The sequence below is a fragment of the Brachyistius frenatus genome, unplaced genomic scaffold, assembly GCF_029030835.1.
Source record: "Brachyistius frenatus isolate BFR_SWC_R1_liver_20210118 unplaced genomic scaffold, ASM2903083v1 Contig_45, whole genome shotgun sequence".
Taxonomy (NCBI): domain Eukaryota; kingdom Metazoa; phylum Chordata; class Actinopteri; family Embiotocidae; genus Brachyistius; species Brachyistius frenatus.
Window position 1 is genome coordinate 2,284,215 of NW_027210644.1, and position 17,447 is coordinate 2,301,661.

Genomic DNA, 17,447 nt, shown 5'->3' on the forward strand with positions numbered 1-17,447 from the left:
TCTGTCATGTTAGAAATAGAGCCAAGGGTTTTTCAGGAACAGCGTTGGCACACATTATCTTGTTGTTTGCAGTAATGTTGACATGAGACCTGTGGTTGTGTACAATAATGATGTTTCTACTGGAGAAATCAATTTAACATCCCACACACCTCAGATGTTACACTCACATCCTTTACTGAGCAGAAGACACAGAAACTCAAGAACACTGGATGACCGAGTCACAGTCAGATAGATTTTTTTTTCTTCTCTGTCAATTATATTGCCATGTTCAGTCAGAACAATAAATACAATGTGGTATTCAGTGTTTTATTTTGTCTGAACAAAAGTCAAAAAGCTAAAACTCAAGAGGTTTATTGTCATAGAAAAAAGAGGGAAAACTAGCAAATATCAAGAACTGAAAATGTATTGACTTAAAAAAAAAAAAAGAAAATACCTGAAAAAAAATACAAAACCAACAAATCAGTTGTCAAAATATTTTTTTTCTCTGAAATGACTTATCGGTTGTTTATCTGATAATTTCAGCTTGAGAGCACTGGTTGGTTTTATAATGCCTGGAGAGGTAATGAAACCGTCATGTATACTGGGAGTTGCTTGGGGCCCAACAACAAACTTTTGTGCCAGGGTCTTCCTGGAGGTTCATCCAGTCATTGGACTGCACCCTGAACCCTGCACGTAGTCGTATTTTTGGACATCCACTGAATAGATGTCCAATAATAACTTTCCCTGTAGCTCTGTTGTCGGTCTTCAGTAACTCCTGAGAAAAATATTGGGCCCTTTGGCAACTAAGTGCTCCACTATACTTACCAGCTAGTTTCTATGCGTCTGTCGGCTGTTTGCTGCTGGATGGTGTACAGTTGGTTTTTCGGTGTCTTTTTGTTACAGCTGCATGCTCGAAATGAGGTAAATGAGAGCAATGAGTGTAAACCGAAATCTTAAAATCGCCACCTTTAAAATTAAAACAGCTAGGCGAAGCAGATTGCAGAGCCAGGTGATGATTCGTGAAAAGAACTCCCGCTTTTAAATCGAAGCATCAACGCCTGATAGTGTTTACCCCTGTCTGGCATGCAGTCAGTACTCACAGTCAAAATGTATTTCAGCCTTCATATTGATTTTTCTCCATTGTGAAATTCTTTATTGAGTTTAACATTTCTGTGTTTCACATACAGTGTTGCTCCAAATTAAAGAACCCTAATTTCCACAAGTCTGCAGCAGATTTCAGGAACGTCTATCTGTGTTACAGTTAGTCTGTCCTCATGTCTGCCAGAATATAAAGCCAGTCTAGATTTTTGCAAAGCACATTTCAGGGTTTAAGAAGCCCAGCTGATGGAGATAAGCAGTGTACGCAGCCAGGAACTGATCCCCCATGTTGGCCATTTTCCCATGACCTACTCCCACTGTACTAGTAAAACAGTTATTAAAAAGGCACAAACAAGACTGAGTACAGAAAAACAGGAAGTGTAAGTAATGAGACAATGAATGAGTGTCTACCATGAAACAAGATGCGACCAAACGTCTTCACTCCCTGTTAAACGTGAGTGACATTATTTATTGCAATACTCTTATTGCTGGAGATGAGAACCTAATTAAATCCTCAGAAGCATTCCGGAAGCTAAGTGGCCAGTAAACATATCACAGTGCTTTGAGTTATTGATTTGCCTAGTGAATTGAACCATAACAAACCAACCAAACTACCACTCACTGAGGACATCACAAAACTTCACAAATATCTTGATGACAATGATGAAACAGCAACTGCAGCACTGAAGGAAGACGACAGTGCAGAACTGTTTCAAAACAACACTGATTAAGATATTCCTCTTGAACGGAAGACAAGTAGGGGAAGACACCGAAGATGAAATGGAGGTATTTCCTGGAACAAGATTACTCAAACACCCATGAAGAAATGGGGCTGTAGGAATTGAATTGAAGGGGAAAAGGGGGAGAAAGGTAGAAGTGCTACTAACACCTGAAATGATGAATGCACTAAATCTAATAAAAAAAAAAAATTAAATGTGGTGCACCAGACGACGACGAGTACCTATTTGCTGTACCACAATGCCTGACTTATTACAGAGGACGTCAGTGTCTCGCAGATGAATGTGGTGCAAAGAAGTCGGATTATTTAAGATCTATTCAACTGCGCGAAGAAATTGCAACCACTTCACAAATCCTAAACTTAATGAACAGCGAAACAGATCAGCTGGCTGATATATTGGGACATGATACATGAGTGCAACTTTTGAGTTGACTGGATGGTGGGAAAGGTGGGTCCCTGTAAACCATGAAAAAAAACACAATGACCTCAAACCGCATATGCCTGTGTGTTTGAGTGCGCAGTGTACATACGTGGGTTTTGATGCCTCCGCCTGGTCCGTTTGCAGTTTATGTCCTCCCTCCACCTCCATGGTGCAGTAAACAATCCTGTTAGGAGCTAAAGACTTGAGACCTTGTACCTCCATTATCACCACCTGCAACACACACACGCAGAGGTAAAACACAAAATTAAACAAACAAACAAACACAAACTGTCACACAGTCTGAAAGTTACTAAATATTGCCATTATTTTTTTCTTGCAAGGGCCAGATTATGACCGATGTTATTTATGTCTTGGTTCTCGGTGTAATGTGTACCAGTAAAAGATCCCAGCCAAACACCGTTTTCATGACTGTTCGGGGGGGTCTCCACCTACCTCCAGGGTGAAGGACAGCACCACGTCAGACTTGGACAGCGTGCTCTCATCCTCCTGGCCCATGTCCATTATGGAGGTGTTGTGGCCTCGTTTCAGCTTTTGAAGCTTGAATTCTCCTCCCTTGGACACTGGCATGCTTTCCAGGTTCGCCATCAGCAGGTTGACAGAGGATCGCAGCTCCTCTATATGCATGGCCTCCATCTCTCTGGAGGCAAACCTAGGGAACCTTCCACCATACTGACCAAGACAGTCGGGCAATCAATGAAATAATGAATGTGATCCAGTGATCCAATTTATGCATGATAAATTTACGCGGGTGTGTGTGCATATGCATATATGTGTGTGTATATATATGTGTATACATACATACACACACATACACACACTGTAGATCCTTCAGAAGTTATTTTATATATTCACAGTTAAAGCCAGTCAACCCATCCGTTATCCCTCCAAACAATCATCCATCTTTTGTCTCTTACTCGAGCGATGTGGTCTGCCATTTGCAGTCGTCCATCCAGCTCTCTTCTGATCTGAGCTGCCTGTTCATCTGGGTTGTCAAGCTAAGGGAAAGACAGGAACACATTACTCTTTACAATCATACAAAACATGTTCATACAGTTTAGTAATTAATATAAAAACAATAGTGTAAAAAAAGTAAATTTAAAAATTACATTTCTGACTATTAAGTGCCCAAAAAAAAAATGTCCTTGTTGAAATGTATTTAATCTGATCAAAAGAAAACAACAGATGAGCTGATTCTGAGGACTCATAGTTATCTGCCATTTAGCTGCGGCTCTGACTGCCCTGCTGTTAACTTCATAAATGCACAGCAGTCGTACGTTCAGATCATCTTTTTCTTTAAACCCATCTTTTTGGTACAAATGTAAGTGATGCCAACCAACATGGGAAAAGCATCCCTGCTAGTGATCCAATCAAATGCCAGTCTTTTCTTAACTCTGCACAGTTCATAAGAAGCAGTCGACAATCAGGTAGTAATAGTTCGTGTTTGATGATGGCATAAATTCAGAACGCACTGGATATGTTTGGGAGGACAAACAACACTGATATCCATAATGAATCAGATGTTCACATACTTACAGAACTGGCACCAGTATGTTCTAGTGTTAAACTGAATAGTAGTGTTTTTGCTGATGCTAACGTTACACCAACAGACTCTTCTCCATTAGGAGTCCTGGTAACATCAGTTTGTTAATTGGCCTGCATTTTGTACTGATTGGGATTTGACTTTTGAACCTCAGTTATGTCTTCATTTTACTTGTTGGTGTTCTCTGTGCCATTTTAGAGCCAGGCCAACATTATTGAAAAATAAATGTATAATTATTTAGACTTGAAAAGCAGACAGGTGAGAATAGTAACAGGTAAGCCTCTTGCTTATAGGATCTTTGTAAACTATTAGATGATGTATGATTTTTTTTTTTTGATTTTATACACTTTATTAATCCCAGAGGGGAAATTTCTTCACTACAGCAGGGGGGAGATGCTGCAGCAGGCTGCCACTAGCGCGGCGCCAGGTAACCTGACCTGAGGTGCATGTTTTTGGATGATGGGAGGAAGCCGGAGAACCCGGAGAGAACCCACGCAAGCACAGGGAGAACATGCAAACTCCGCACGGAAAGGCCCAGGACCGAATTAATACTTTAGTTAACATGAACACCAGTAATAAATTATTATTTACATATTATTTAACTGTTAATTAACTGTTAATGCTTATTACGGCATTAGCTAAGGTCAATTAATGTACCCTAATTGCAAAGTGTTACCAGTAATTAAAGCTATAGTGGAAATGGACTCAGAGCTGTATGCAGACTGTAACTATGATTCATTTTGATGTCATTGTTAAAAGAAATTGTCGCACATACAAGCAACTAGTGTTGTTGAAATGGCCAGGTAATGCCATTTAATTTAATGTGCGTGCTGCCCTGATGTGATGAATACTATCCGAACAATTTAACTGAGAAAAAGTTTTGTGAATTTGGACACATTCTGTGCATATTCATAGATCCTTGATTTGTCAATTAGGGAGTAGGTGTAGATGTAATTTTAAGAATTTCTAAACAGGTACTTTAACTTTTTCATGGAAAAGTGATCAGACAAATTATTATTTAAAGCAAAGTACTTTTATATACTTCCAACATGCCTGGAAGGTACCTTTAACATTCCCCAGTTTGCCTTTAACATGTACAAGCACTTTGTTTTTAGATTTCATTGTTTCATTAATAAAGGTGATTTGTTTTTTGCAAGAAGAGTGCTTTGGACTTTTTTCTTTCTTTTACAACAGGTGCTGTTGTTTCTCTGGTGGGGACAATATTATACATGATAGGAAAAGATAAATAAAGCTAAATTTAAAACCAAAATAAGAAATTAGGAGTGTAACAAACTGCTTCTGTCCATTAAGATTAAAAACAAGATTATATTTTCTGTGGCTGCATCTTTTAATAAAGCTAACCATGAAATGAAGGGAACACACTGTCATATACTGCATTGAACTGTAATTGAGCTGCTTCTGACCATTGTCAGTGTTACGGACTGCTTTCTTTGCCTGGTTTCCAAAGTAAGCTGTTCAGTATTTTCAACAACTGCCTCATCCTCATAGGGGGGCAGATGGTAGAGGAAGAGTGGGCAGACAGTTTGGAACAGGAAAATGAAACGGCCTGTTACAGGGGGACGCCAGGAACTGTTTCAAGTGCCGGGCGACCCGCCATGAACAATATGTCAAGAAACCTACTCTGATTACCTCATGTAACTAGGACAAAAATACTTTGCAGATTCTATTTACAGTTTTAACTAGATTCTTTTGAAATTATTATTTTAGAAAATCAATTCATGGTATTTCAATAAATTGGAGATAAAGCACAATTTTCCACCCTGTTCTGACTCAATAAAACTCAAAATGCCATGCATTTGAGTTGATTTTTTTTTTTTTTTTTTTAATTTCCTGCTATGTTCAGGTAAGGACACAACAAAGAGCAGTGACTTGGTCATCCAACAAAACTCTAGTTTAAGGTTCTGGATTCAGTCATTTTGTGGAATTCTAAGTGTCAAATGTGACCATCTGCAAATAAATTATCAACCTGTGGGAGATTCTATGTGCAGCTCTTTGTATTAAGTAAAAAACATTGACACTGATCCATTGCAGAAGTTCAGCCTTCAAAAATAATTTGTTTTTGCATTGATGATTTTCACCATGCAGAGTTTTGCTGGTATGTGAGTAAACAACAATATTAAAGGCCTGCCATGAATTCTGGATTAAATTGAGCTCTGGACTGTCACTTGGGTCACAGAAGTGCATTTGAAGTCATTCCTGTGGAGTTTTGGCTCTACGTTTGGGGCTGTGTCTTGTGGTATCATCTCTTTGATGTTCTCCTCTTTATCACACTGCAGCAGGAGTTTCGTGTCACTGTCTACCTTCACATCCCCTTCAGCTCCTCCTGCAGAGAAGCCTCCCCACAGTGGGGTGCTGCCACTACCACGCTTCATGCTGAGAGGGGAATTTCAGTTGGTTTGGAGAAAACATAGTGTCACGACGGTTCATCAGACCAAACCTTCTGCACTTTGTGACTCCCACATACTGTCTGGCAAACACCAGCCCAGATGTCATATGATGTGTTAAGGGCTCTGCCTCATGTTGCTGGCTTTGTTAAGCCATGAATGAGTCAGCTTTGTGTCATTCATGCAGTATATATTTGACTTTTAATTTAATGTTCCTTGGTTTACAGCGAGACTACAAATACATTGTTCTCATCAGCTTTATTAATTATTTTATTTGATAACAAATTATGACTAATGTCTGTTTTACAATCTTTACAATCACAGAATGAAAGTGTTACATTGGGGCTCCATTTTAATCCTGTGCAAGTTTTTAGACTGACATGAGAAGAGTCCTAAATACCTTAGATGGAGTCCTTCATGATTTGTATATTTTATGTTATGGATTTTGTGCGTAAGACTTGAAGACTGAGGTAATACATTTATTGAAGCTTGCAAGGACACATAACTGGGCGTATTGCTTTCCACACATGATGTGTTCAGGCAGTGTATTAACTGTAGGCCAGTGGCATTGGCAGTGCTCCAAGGCCAAAACAACTCACTTTATTTCCACACATTAAAACAAAATAAGATTGACTTGAAGTGTAAAAGTACAAGCAACAGTTATGCACATATAGTGCGAGCGAAACATAAACCAATATGCAGCCTGAGCTGTACGGATCAAAATAGACTTAGAAAAAAGGTTGGCTCAAATCAAACAATCTGATTGGTTGCTGGCTATGGTATAATAATTGTATGTAATGGCTTTGATGTCTAATTCCTTTACACAAATATATATCACTATTCGAGTGTGAGGAGGAAAAAAGTGCAACAAAATGGAAACACTGAAGGTCAACTTCGATCTCCGTGGTGGCCAAAGTATGAAGGAGAGGATTAAGCAGTGTGTAATGTGTGAATGACATGATGTAGAATTTTAACAGTCCGGGAAGTCACGCAACGATAAAAATGGGTATTTGTTAAAAAATGTCAATCAGTTAATTGAGATTTATGTCTGTACTTTTTATCCGAACATCAAAATCATTGGTAAGACTGTCCAGTTTCTCTATTAACATCTGAATAAATTCTAAAGATATAAATCATCATTAATTACAAAGTTAAACTAATATTAATAGGTGTTTTTAAAACATGGTTTTAATGGTCTGACAAAACTTTGTAATTTAAACAGGCAGTTATGTGGATACCATGGTAGTGAAGGGGTCCGTATTAAATCAAAGAGTTCAAAATAATGTTCCTGGGTATTTGGATAGATTGCAAGGTAAAGTTTATGACTGTTTACTTCATCAGCGGTAATTTGTGTTGTCAGATGGTATGATACGATTAACACTATTATTTTTATTGTTTGGTGATTAACTCTTAAAAATCCTTGTTGCCATGTCAAAAATGTCATGCTATCAAAAAGATAGCTAATTTTGATTAGCCCAGATATTGACGTAAGTGGAAAAAACATCTTATGGCGTGAAACTTGGGGTCATGTTCACCATGTACATGAAAAGAGTCAACAACAAAAAATCCCCTCCTTTGGTATTCATGATCACGGACCTTTGCTGACTTTGCTTTACAGAAATGGAGGATGATAAGAGTTATTAAACGTATTAATAATATTTGCAGCTGTAGTCACAGGGACATGAAGCTGCTCGGAGATGGTCTTATTCTTTACCTTCAACATGTTTGTCTAAGGTTTTCTCTCTGATCTCCTCAGACAGCTCTCTGCTTTGCTTTCTCTGGTCCATTTTCAGTGTGGTGCCCACAATGATACCAAAGAACAGAGTGACCACTTTTTTTTTTCTCCCATTAAAACAGGCTCAATGTCTGATTACAAGATTGAAGATGTGTGATACTAACAAAAGAAAATAATTCCTTTTTTTTTTTTTTAATGAGCTGTTAAGGGTACCAACAAATTCCTCCACAACCGTAGGCTATATACTGCTTCAACATTGTAACTCCATCCATCTATCCATCCATGTATCTGTCGATCTGTCTCTGTTGGTCTGTCTGATTCTGTGATTGGTATTTCTCTTTACATCTAATGACAGACATGTAGAGAAGACAACAGACTGATACAGAAGCTTGATTTGATTTTTCTCTTTCTCTCTCTCTCTCTCTCTCGCTCACACCCTCTGACCCTTCTGTCTTTGCCATTGATTTCCTCCCACTGGTATTAACATCTTGCCAGAACACCTACCCCTGCTGTTACCACTGACTGAGGAGCACGTTTGAATTACTGCTTTCTCCCAGGCAAGCACATGCATCACTCACACACACACACACACACACACACACACACACACACACACACACACACACACACACACACACACACACACACACACACACACACACACACACACACACACACACACACACACACACACACTCCATGATATGCACCTCAGAATGCGTGCAGAGCAATACTGTGTATGCACGCTCATCTGGACAGAAAGTCGCACACACACACACACACACACACACACACACACACACACACACACACACACACACACACACACACACACACACACACACTCATATAACAGAGAATAGTGAGCCTGGTGTCTCAAAGCCATGCAAGTTTTTTTTTCTGCATTTTTGCTCTCATACTGAAGTTACAGAGCTTAAAAATAAATTTGAATCACTGTCATTGAAGTTCCAATCTCAGTCTTCATTGAACAATCAGGTTCAGGACTTGCCTCTCCAATAAGCTGAAGGCTGCCCCTTACCTAGAATAACCTCAAACATTGAATTTGTCTGCTTCACTGTGAATCCCTCAGTTTCATTTGCTGTTAGCAAAAGAGTTCCTATAGTACCTACAGGTACATGGTAGTAACTATTAAAACCGTTGTAATCCAACAATAGCAGTCAAGCTGTCAGAGACTGATCAGCATAACTGATCCTCACTCCACTAGCGCAAGGATTTAGTGAACTAGTCTTTACTGAAGCCTGGATCGGATATTTCTTTTTCTGCTTATCACCCCTTCCTCCCACCAGAGGTCCTCAGTGTTTCTGTCACTCCCAGCTCACTCCCACCACTACTCCTGCAGTACCTCTACTTCTACCCTTATACCTTTTGGTAAACTGCTTGTTTCTGGACTCTGCCTTTGCCTGCTCCCGATGTTTGTCAGCCTACCTGGTTCTACAGCCTTGTAAGATAACCTTTGGGAACCAAAAGTAAACCTGTTTGCAACTTTCACCTGCTGTCCTCTGAACTGACCCATGACACAACAGAAGTACCCCACAGAACTCCAGCAAACATATTAAGATATCTTAAAACTGGATTTAGGGCTTAAATTAGATTGTTAAAAATATAATCATAACTAATATACTATATAATAGTTGCACTCAGTAAAAAAAAAAAAAAAAAAAACATCATCAATGTGTTGTAATGACTACTGGCCCAATAGATATACACAAATGGGACTCTAATAGTTGGTGTACAATTTTCAGTTGTGTGTTAAGGTCCAATGAGTGCTCCTTCACTTTATCAAAGCCAGGTAGTGCAGTGTTAAATCACACATTACATGAACTATACTGTGTGCATTTGTACACTAAAATGTATTTTTGTACTTAATCGTGAAATGTTATTCAAACATCACCTGCCTTTTGTGTTGTATTTTTATCACTTGATTTTTCTCCTAGTTTTGAATTATCCCCCACGACACCAAGACTAATTTCTTCTATGTGAAAATGTAGTAATTAATCTGATTATGATACATTTAATTTAATGGAATGTTATTATAGTCAGATGCATTCATGCTCTAATGATGGTCAGTAATATGAGAACCCTTTTTACTAAAACATTCACACATTCTGTAAATTTGTTGGCAGCTGTCCTTCCTGCATTTGGCCGCTGCAGCTGTTCTGCTTTCAGGCTGGATTATGTCTTTAATTTCTTCATATTTGTCTGATATCATAGTTTGATCTGTGTTTGTAAAACATGATGCTCTGCTGCCAGTACACTTGTCCATGTTTGTGATAGGTCAATTGCTGTAAACCCTGCTACTTTTATGTGAACACACTCTTAGCTGGATTAGGAAAACCCTGGCTTGATTTCGTGAGTTGTGAACCAGCTTGCCAGCATGCAACAGTCTTCTTTGTCAGGTTTAGTTAAACCAGATAACGGAAAGATATCGTGAGTATGTGAAACCTGCTTTGTAGTACAGACGTCAACACGTAAATATAAACATGATAACCCCTTTGCTAGAAAACTTCATTTCTGCTGATAAACATATGAATTAAAGATAACAAAAAAATGTTTGTCTGATAAGAATCTTCCATTAAGCAGCACAAATCTGAAATAAGTAACAACTTGCCACTGGTAAACGACACGCAACCATAGGAAAACTAGACAGCCTAAACATTTACGATCTACTTGTGGTGAAATGTATTAGAAAATCTCTATAGCCTATAAAACTACATCATCCCCCCCCAAAAAAAAAATCAACTCATTGCACTAATATATACATTTTTTGTGTTTGTTTTGAGAGAATGAATGCCCACATCTAAAAATGTTTTAATGTGAATTTGATGGGGACATTTCGCAATATTAACTAAGAACACTGGTACATCGTTTTATTTAATAGTATAGAATAGACAATAACCTCACTCTTTCCTCATCCTTGCTTCCACAGACCCCATCCGCCCTAATCCTCTCCACTTGCCATTGATTTAAGCAAGTTGCTGTCTCCTCTGGATGGATTAACAGCCCCAAACCCTGATGGTGATTAAAAGAAAAGCAATCGCTCGACCTTATTTCAGATAAGGGGACAACAGTCGGCATGGCAAATCAAAGGGGGGAAAAGAGGGGGGGGATGAGCAGTGGGCCCTGTGTACAGTTGTCATGGCAACCAAATACAAGGGGATAAAGGGCACTGAAGAGTGTTTGCACCTATTTGTATGTGTACTTCTGTGCAGTGCTCACATGTACGCAATCGTGTTTCAGGTATACTGCATGTCATCATCAGTAGGCATTTCATATCCCTCTTATACTCACACAAACGCACGCACACACTAACAAACGCACACACGCAGTGCTGAGATCAAAATGCTGAGATTAACTGTGGAGATAGACTGGAAATGTGACACAACGTGACACCGTGGAAATGTTCATGGTCTCTGTTTGACCAGGACAGCAGCAGTTCTTTGATGAAGCACAGTTGCAGGTTATTTGGTCTCTCCATCATTTGTGTTATCAGAGTAACTATGCACAGAGCAATCAAGGGTTTTACAGCAGTAGCCTACTGAGAGCTTGTACTGGATTATCAACCATAGTGCACGTCCTCCCCAACGTCATTTACCTTTCTCTTATAGTAAATCGGGAGATAATCTATCAAAACAGACAGACAAATAAGGAAAAAGCAATAAGTCTTTAGTTTACAAAGGTGAGGGACCAGTGGAAATTTGCACCTACTGGAAGGCTCACATGTTTGCAATTGCATCTTCAAAGCCTTTTTGGGCAAAAGGTCAGAGTTCTGCCTCAAACTGGCAGCTGCCATCTATCAGTGGTGAGGCTGCACAGGTCCTCACAACTTCACCCAGTGCACATATATTTACATGGAAGATTTTCTTAACACAGTCTAGCAGACAAAAGGATAGTCTCTTCGTGTCCTATTCAATTTACAAAGATATAAAACAGTAAAAGCATGTAAAGCTGGAATCAGATCATTTCGTAATTTTTCTTGCAAAACAGCTCAATTAATTAATTATCAAAATAGTTTTAAATAGTGTAATCAAGGGGTGTAGTGCTATTTGTTGAAGTACTGGAGTGCACGTAACACAATGTGACACACGTGCACGAGCGCCATATACGTGCACATATGGGGGCACGGACGGCTCATTTCTCATATGTGACCACTGTTCCCACGGTGGCAATTAAATCATGTATATTTTTATCGCTTTAATAAATTAAGCAATATAATCACTCATCTAAAATGTGATTGTCCAACTTTGGTCACAACACGTTCCTGCAAATGTTTAGCAATAAAATCCTTTTTTTAAGAAACGAGGGGGGTTTCATCTAACAAGCCACTAGAGGTCTTTTACTTTGAACTACTAAGGGACGTGCTGCTTTTGTATTACCACGTAATGCAGTAACTTTAACAAAAGGTAACTGATCATAACGAGGCTTTACGTTCATGTTGTGAATCAAGGAATACTTCTTAAATATAACCATGACAAGTTTGACCGTTACGTTTGTTTTTATTTGCTCTCTTGCATGACATACAGATCTTCTTATTTGCTCCCCGTTTGACAGTGCCGGGGCAGATCTTTTGATCTTCAAACACTTAAAACATGTAAATGAATTTCAACTGGATCAAGAGACCTGGAACATTTTATTTTCTCACTTGAAGAAAAAAAGCTAATGACACCATACTAATTCGTGGAAAACATTTATTGATTTTGTATATCATAAGAGAAGCTGAATGGGAGTCAAAGAAGCCAAAGGATTTTTGAAGTCAGTACCTCGATCCCCTAAGTGGTATTGTACTTTAAGGCACGTCCACATTGGCTTCTCTTTTCAGACCTGGTGGCTACTTTCATTTTTATACAGAGTCTGTGTTATTTATACACAAGATGGCAGTACATTGTTTTATCTGCTTTATGGTGGATCAAATCGCCGAAATTGCTTTGGGATGGGTAAAAACATGGGATGTGTCGGATAATCTGGCATGACAGATAACATTTAAACACCAAACTGGACTAACTGTCACTAACATACTGGTCATGTGTACATGTGTACACAGTGGTGTCTAGAGCAACAGAGCAGAGAGACTTTCTGACAAGACATTTTACTGTTAATGCAGATTCTATTTGGGTGAACTTGCCCTCTGATTGATTACTGAAATCACCATTGATAATTTTTCCATTTTCTCATGGTCTGATTGGTTCAGCACTCAATGTGATTTCCGGTGTGTTGTCTCCAGTATATTGTGACCAATTAGAAGCTTTCAGTGGCCGCTGACTTCACCGCAGCCCTAATGGCTAAAATCCATCTGATAAAAAGGAAAAACACCCACTCTGTTCTTCCCTCACGGCCTACAATTGAATTTGTTTCCCAGCTCCAGCCATCATTACTGTCAAAGACACATGCATCAAAAGAGATGCGCCTCGCCTTTTGACTCCTCTGCTCTTTATATGATGTGTGCAATTTGTCAGAGGGTGATCAGCTCATTTGCTGTTGTGAGGAATTCACTGAAGCAAAGTGGATACACAGGTACTGCGTGTGTGTTATGCGCATTGTAACTTTTCATCATCACTAGTCCTTTTGTCTGTTATTGCTACTATCAATCTCTTCTTATGAGCTAAATTAAAGAAAGCAATTGGATGCATCTTTGCACAGAAGAAGGATCATCACTTACTGTACATGAGAAGTACATAGGGGGGGAATGGCCAGTATGAAAAGGTGGAAGGATTACAGATAGCAAAACCTGGTTCAGTGTTCAAATGGGAACATGACTAATACCTTAAGACAGACTTAAAAAATGATGATCCTATTCTTTATGCTGTTCAGTACTTAGTAACTGATAAAGACATTTAACAACACCCTGAATGATTTCTTAAGATTGACCTTTAGTAGACTCTACCTGTAGGAAATTAAGGTTACACGTCTCTTGGGTTGAGCTTTACAGACATTCAGCATCTGTCTCATTGTGGGCCAGATAGCAGTCATTTCACTAATGAGGAAGCAACATGTTATTCAGAGAGACATTGGGGAGGGGGCTCTCTGTCTGGCTCTTCTTCAAAAAAGCATCCAAACTGAGCCACAGGCAGCCAAAGATGACAGCGGGGGACAAATCTCATTCCAGCTGCCTCAACCTACATCTGCTCCGAACTGGTTCCAACTTCAGTCATCTCCATGGTGCACAGGCGCTGCATTAGCCCGCTTCATAGCACCAAAATCAAGATATCAGTTTGCGTGGCAAAGGATGTTTCAACACCAGTTTAATGGAGGGATTTCCAAGTGCACAATGTGGATTAAAGGATTAGTTTGTACAGTATGCTGTGGGTTTGGATTTGAAGCCTGTTCAAATGATGTCCTGGTGTGAGATGCAAATACAAAATATTTGTAGAGAAGTTACTGAACATAATATTATCTTTTAACTGTGCAAACCATCTGTCAGTGCTTCCAGAGAGCTTTACCTTTTGTGGAATTATTTCACTTTGATTTTTAGGGACAGCAGCTCTTGTAGAATTGAAGCTTCAAAATTGGTTGCCATGTTTATTCCCAGTGAAAGCACTGTTTTAGAGTTACCATCTGCCTTTTGTGGGAGATTAGTTGTTTAATCATGGCTTGGTACTGATACGGATTAAATTAGCAGTTATTAGCCACAGTGTGCAGCATCAAGCAGCCAATATTTACTCTCAGCACTGATAACTGGAAAACAAATGGCTCATTCAGTGGAAATGTCTTTGTTTCTTGTAATGGCTGGCCCTCCCTTCCTGTCTGCCTCTTCCTAATCACCACCCCTTTTTGAACAGTTCAATTAACTCATCCTCCTCTCTTTCTGTCTCTCCCTCCTACAACCCAATGCTCTTTTTCCAGTCCTCTATTTTTTTCTAGTCTTTTTTTTTATCATCTCTATCGCTCCCTCATTCTTCTTATCTTAATAGAAGCTGAGGGAGACTTAATGAGTATTGACATACAAACAAATACAGTTGATTTCACTTGGATACTTATTTGTGAAAACTGCAAGTACTGTCTTGTTGCAGTAATAGATAACCTATACCAGGGGTGGGCAACAATTCTCTCCAGAGGGCCATCCTGACTTTGATAAAGACACATTGGACAGTTGCATTGATGTATGAAATAGTGCTGAATTAGTTAAACTACATGCATTTGGTCGTCATGACGGGTAAATTTACAACAGGCAACTTACCAGGCCAGAGAGCCTGTGTCCTTGTTTCAAGGAACAAGAACTTTCCTTCCAAAATATGGACTTTTTTTTACACGTATATGTGTCGATCTGGTGACTGAGGTTACAATGAAAAGAGTACTGACATAAAAAAAAAAAAAAATCCATTTAAATACAGAATCAACCCTTACAATTATCCAAATGTAATATTTACCATTTAACCAGCTAAAAACAAAAATTCAGAATGAGCTGAAAATGTGTGTGAACTGTCCCGTCTGAGCTCTACTTAAACCAGCCGCCAGTGTCACCGACAAACTTAACTTGTCAAGTCACCAGTAGGCAGTTTTAAAACGTAAGTCATCTCTTTCAACAGCTAATCAGCTTACAGAAAAGTCAGCTAGTTAGTCACAGATACAAACTATCAGCTGATGGAAATGGCTGCGTGTTCGACAGAAGAAAGAGACAATTACATCATCACATTATTGGAGGAACAGTCATGTGTGGATGACACATACTGTTGCACTAACTTCCTATCCCTATTCTCATTCATGTTTGTAAACGCTACAAATTATATCCAGCTACAAAAACGCCTGAAAAACCGGCAGTTCAAAAGTAAGTGGAGGAAGTTCCTTTATATTCCGTTACATGGTCTTATCTAGTTGCTTTGGTGTAAATTGGCAAGGCCTGCATTAATGCGCTCTTTGTTGAAATCAAGTCCCTTCTTGTCTGAGAGAGCTTATAGAACCATATCATCCCAAAAGAGCGCTTCAATCTCAGAACGCTGGCCTGCTTGTGGTTCCTAGAGTTTCCAAAAGTAAAATGGGAGGCAGAGTCTTCAGCTTTCAGGCCCTTCTCCTGTGAAACCAGCTCCCTGTTTGGGTTCAGTAGGCAGACATCCTCTCTATTTCTAAGATTAGGCTAAAAGCATTCCATTTAATAAAGCTTATCATTTGGGTTGGCTCAGGTGACCCTGAACCACCCCATAGTTATGCTGCTATCGGCCTTAGATGCTGGGCTCCTGTATCTCTTTGCTGTTCTTTTCTCTCTCTGCTCTCCAGTCACACCAACCGGTGGAGGCAGATGGACACCCACCACTGAGTCTGGTTCTGTTGGAGGTTTCTTCCTATTAAAAAGGAGTTTTTTTCCTCCCAGCTGCCGCTCATGAAGGAATTGTTGGGTTTTTTTTTCTCTATAATGTTGTGAGAGACTTTTCTAAGGACTTTAAAGGGTGGCCTGAGATAACTTGTGTTAGGATTTGGCATTATATAGATTGAATTGATGTATTAGATGTACAGACTATATATTATTATTGTACAGCAACAGCTGCAAAGGAGAGAAGGAAACCGGAGGCTTAATACTAAAACACGATTAAAAAATACTTAGAAAAGAGAGAATCTTAGAAATAAACCCATTTTCCATCTGAATAAAAAATCAATGTACTCCCATAATATAATATAATAATATAATATAATATAATATCCTCTAGGATCGGGCTGATATCGCTAATAAGAACACAGCACAGCTGTTGCACAGATGCAAACGCACAATTTCAGACAGCCATATGTATCAGGACTTATAAATGAGAATAGCATGATAACTCCTTCAAGATTGCAAAGCAGCAACACAAATGCGGAGTAACAGCTTTGCCATCACCAAGAAGTCTTCCTATTATTCCTTCCCCCATGTCTCCTTGCAGTGCTGTATTGCAACAGACAGCAGCAGATTTCTCAGCTTACAGCTCATTAATTCATAGTGGTTACATCAAAATGGCAATTGTCCATGACGAGAGGACAAAAGAAATAAAATGCCTCCATTTTGTACCTTAGTCAGGCATGGAAATAGGTTTCTAGGATATGTTAGGATTAGGGGGCACTGACTAGAAAATAACACATCAGACGTAAAACAGAATTTCTGCAAGCCAGTTGGCCAATATGCAAAAAAATTTCATAAAATTGACAACGTTTTATGACACAAACTTACTTACTGCCATGAACTTAAATATTCAACATGACCTTAGCGTTGACACCACCATATTAAAAAAACCACAGGATTAAATCAAGAGAAGACTGCATGTTGCTATTTTTCTGGTCAGTCTGAGTGTTTAAGATCAGGTCTATTCAGGTAATACTTGTAGTATAACATAAACTTGTCTCGCGATAGCAGCACCTTTCTCCTTCTCTTCTTCAGACTCCTGCCACATAACCTCATCATAACCTGTATTGTGATTACATTTCATGTGTTTAACAAAGTTTGTGGTGTGGGCAGAGTACACAGTCAGTCTTCACACACACACACACACACACACATTACACAGCCTTGTTGCTGTTTTGACAATGGAAAA

General features: G+C 39.1%; 1 protein-coding gene across 4 annotated transcripts in view; it reads right to left on the minus strand.

Moving 5' to 3' along the window:
* cadpsa (Ca2+-dependent activator protein for secretion a) overlaps nucleotides 1-17,447 on the minus strand; it is a 173,929-nt gene that overhangs the window by 114,469 nt on the left and 42,013 nt on the right. For all 4 annotated transcript variants that reach the window (XM_069703250.1, XM_069703251.1, XM_069703253.1 and 1 more), the window contains exons 4-6: nucleotides 3,173-3,253; nucleotides 2,691-2,927; nucleotides 2,347-2,468 (exon numbers count right to left, since the gene is read on the minus strand). In XM_069703250.1, coding sequence (XP_069559351.1) covers nucleotides 2,347-2,468; nucleotides 2,691-2,927; nucleotides 3,173-3,253 — 440 coding nt within the window. The remainder of the gene's footprint in view (nucleotides 1-2,346; nucleotides 2,469-2,690; nucleotides 2,928-3,172; nucleotides 3,254-17,447) is intronic.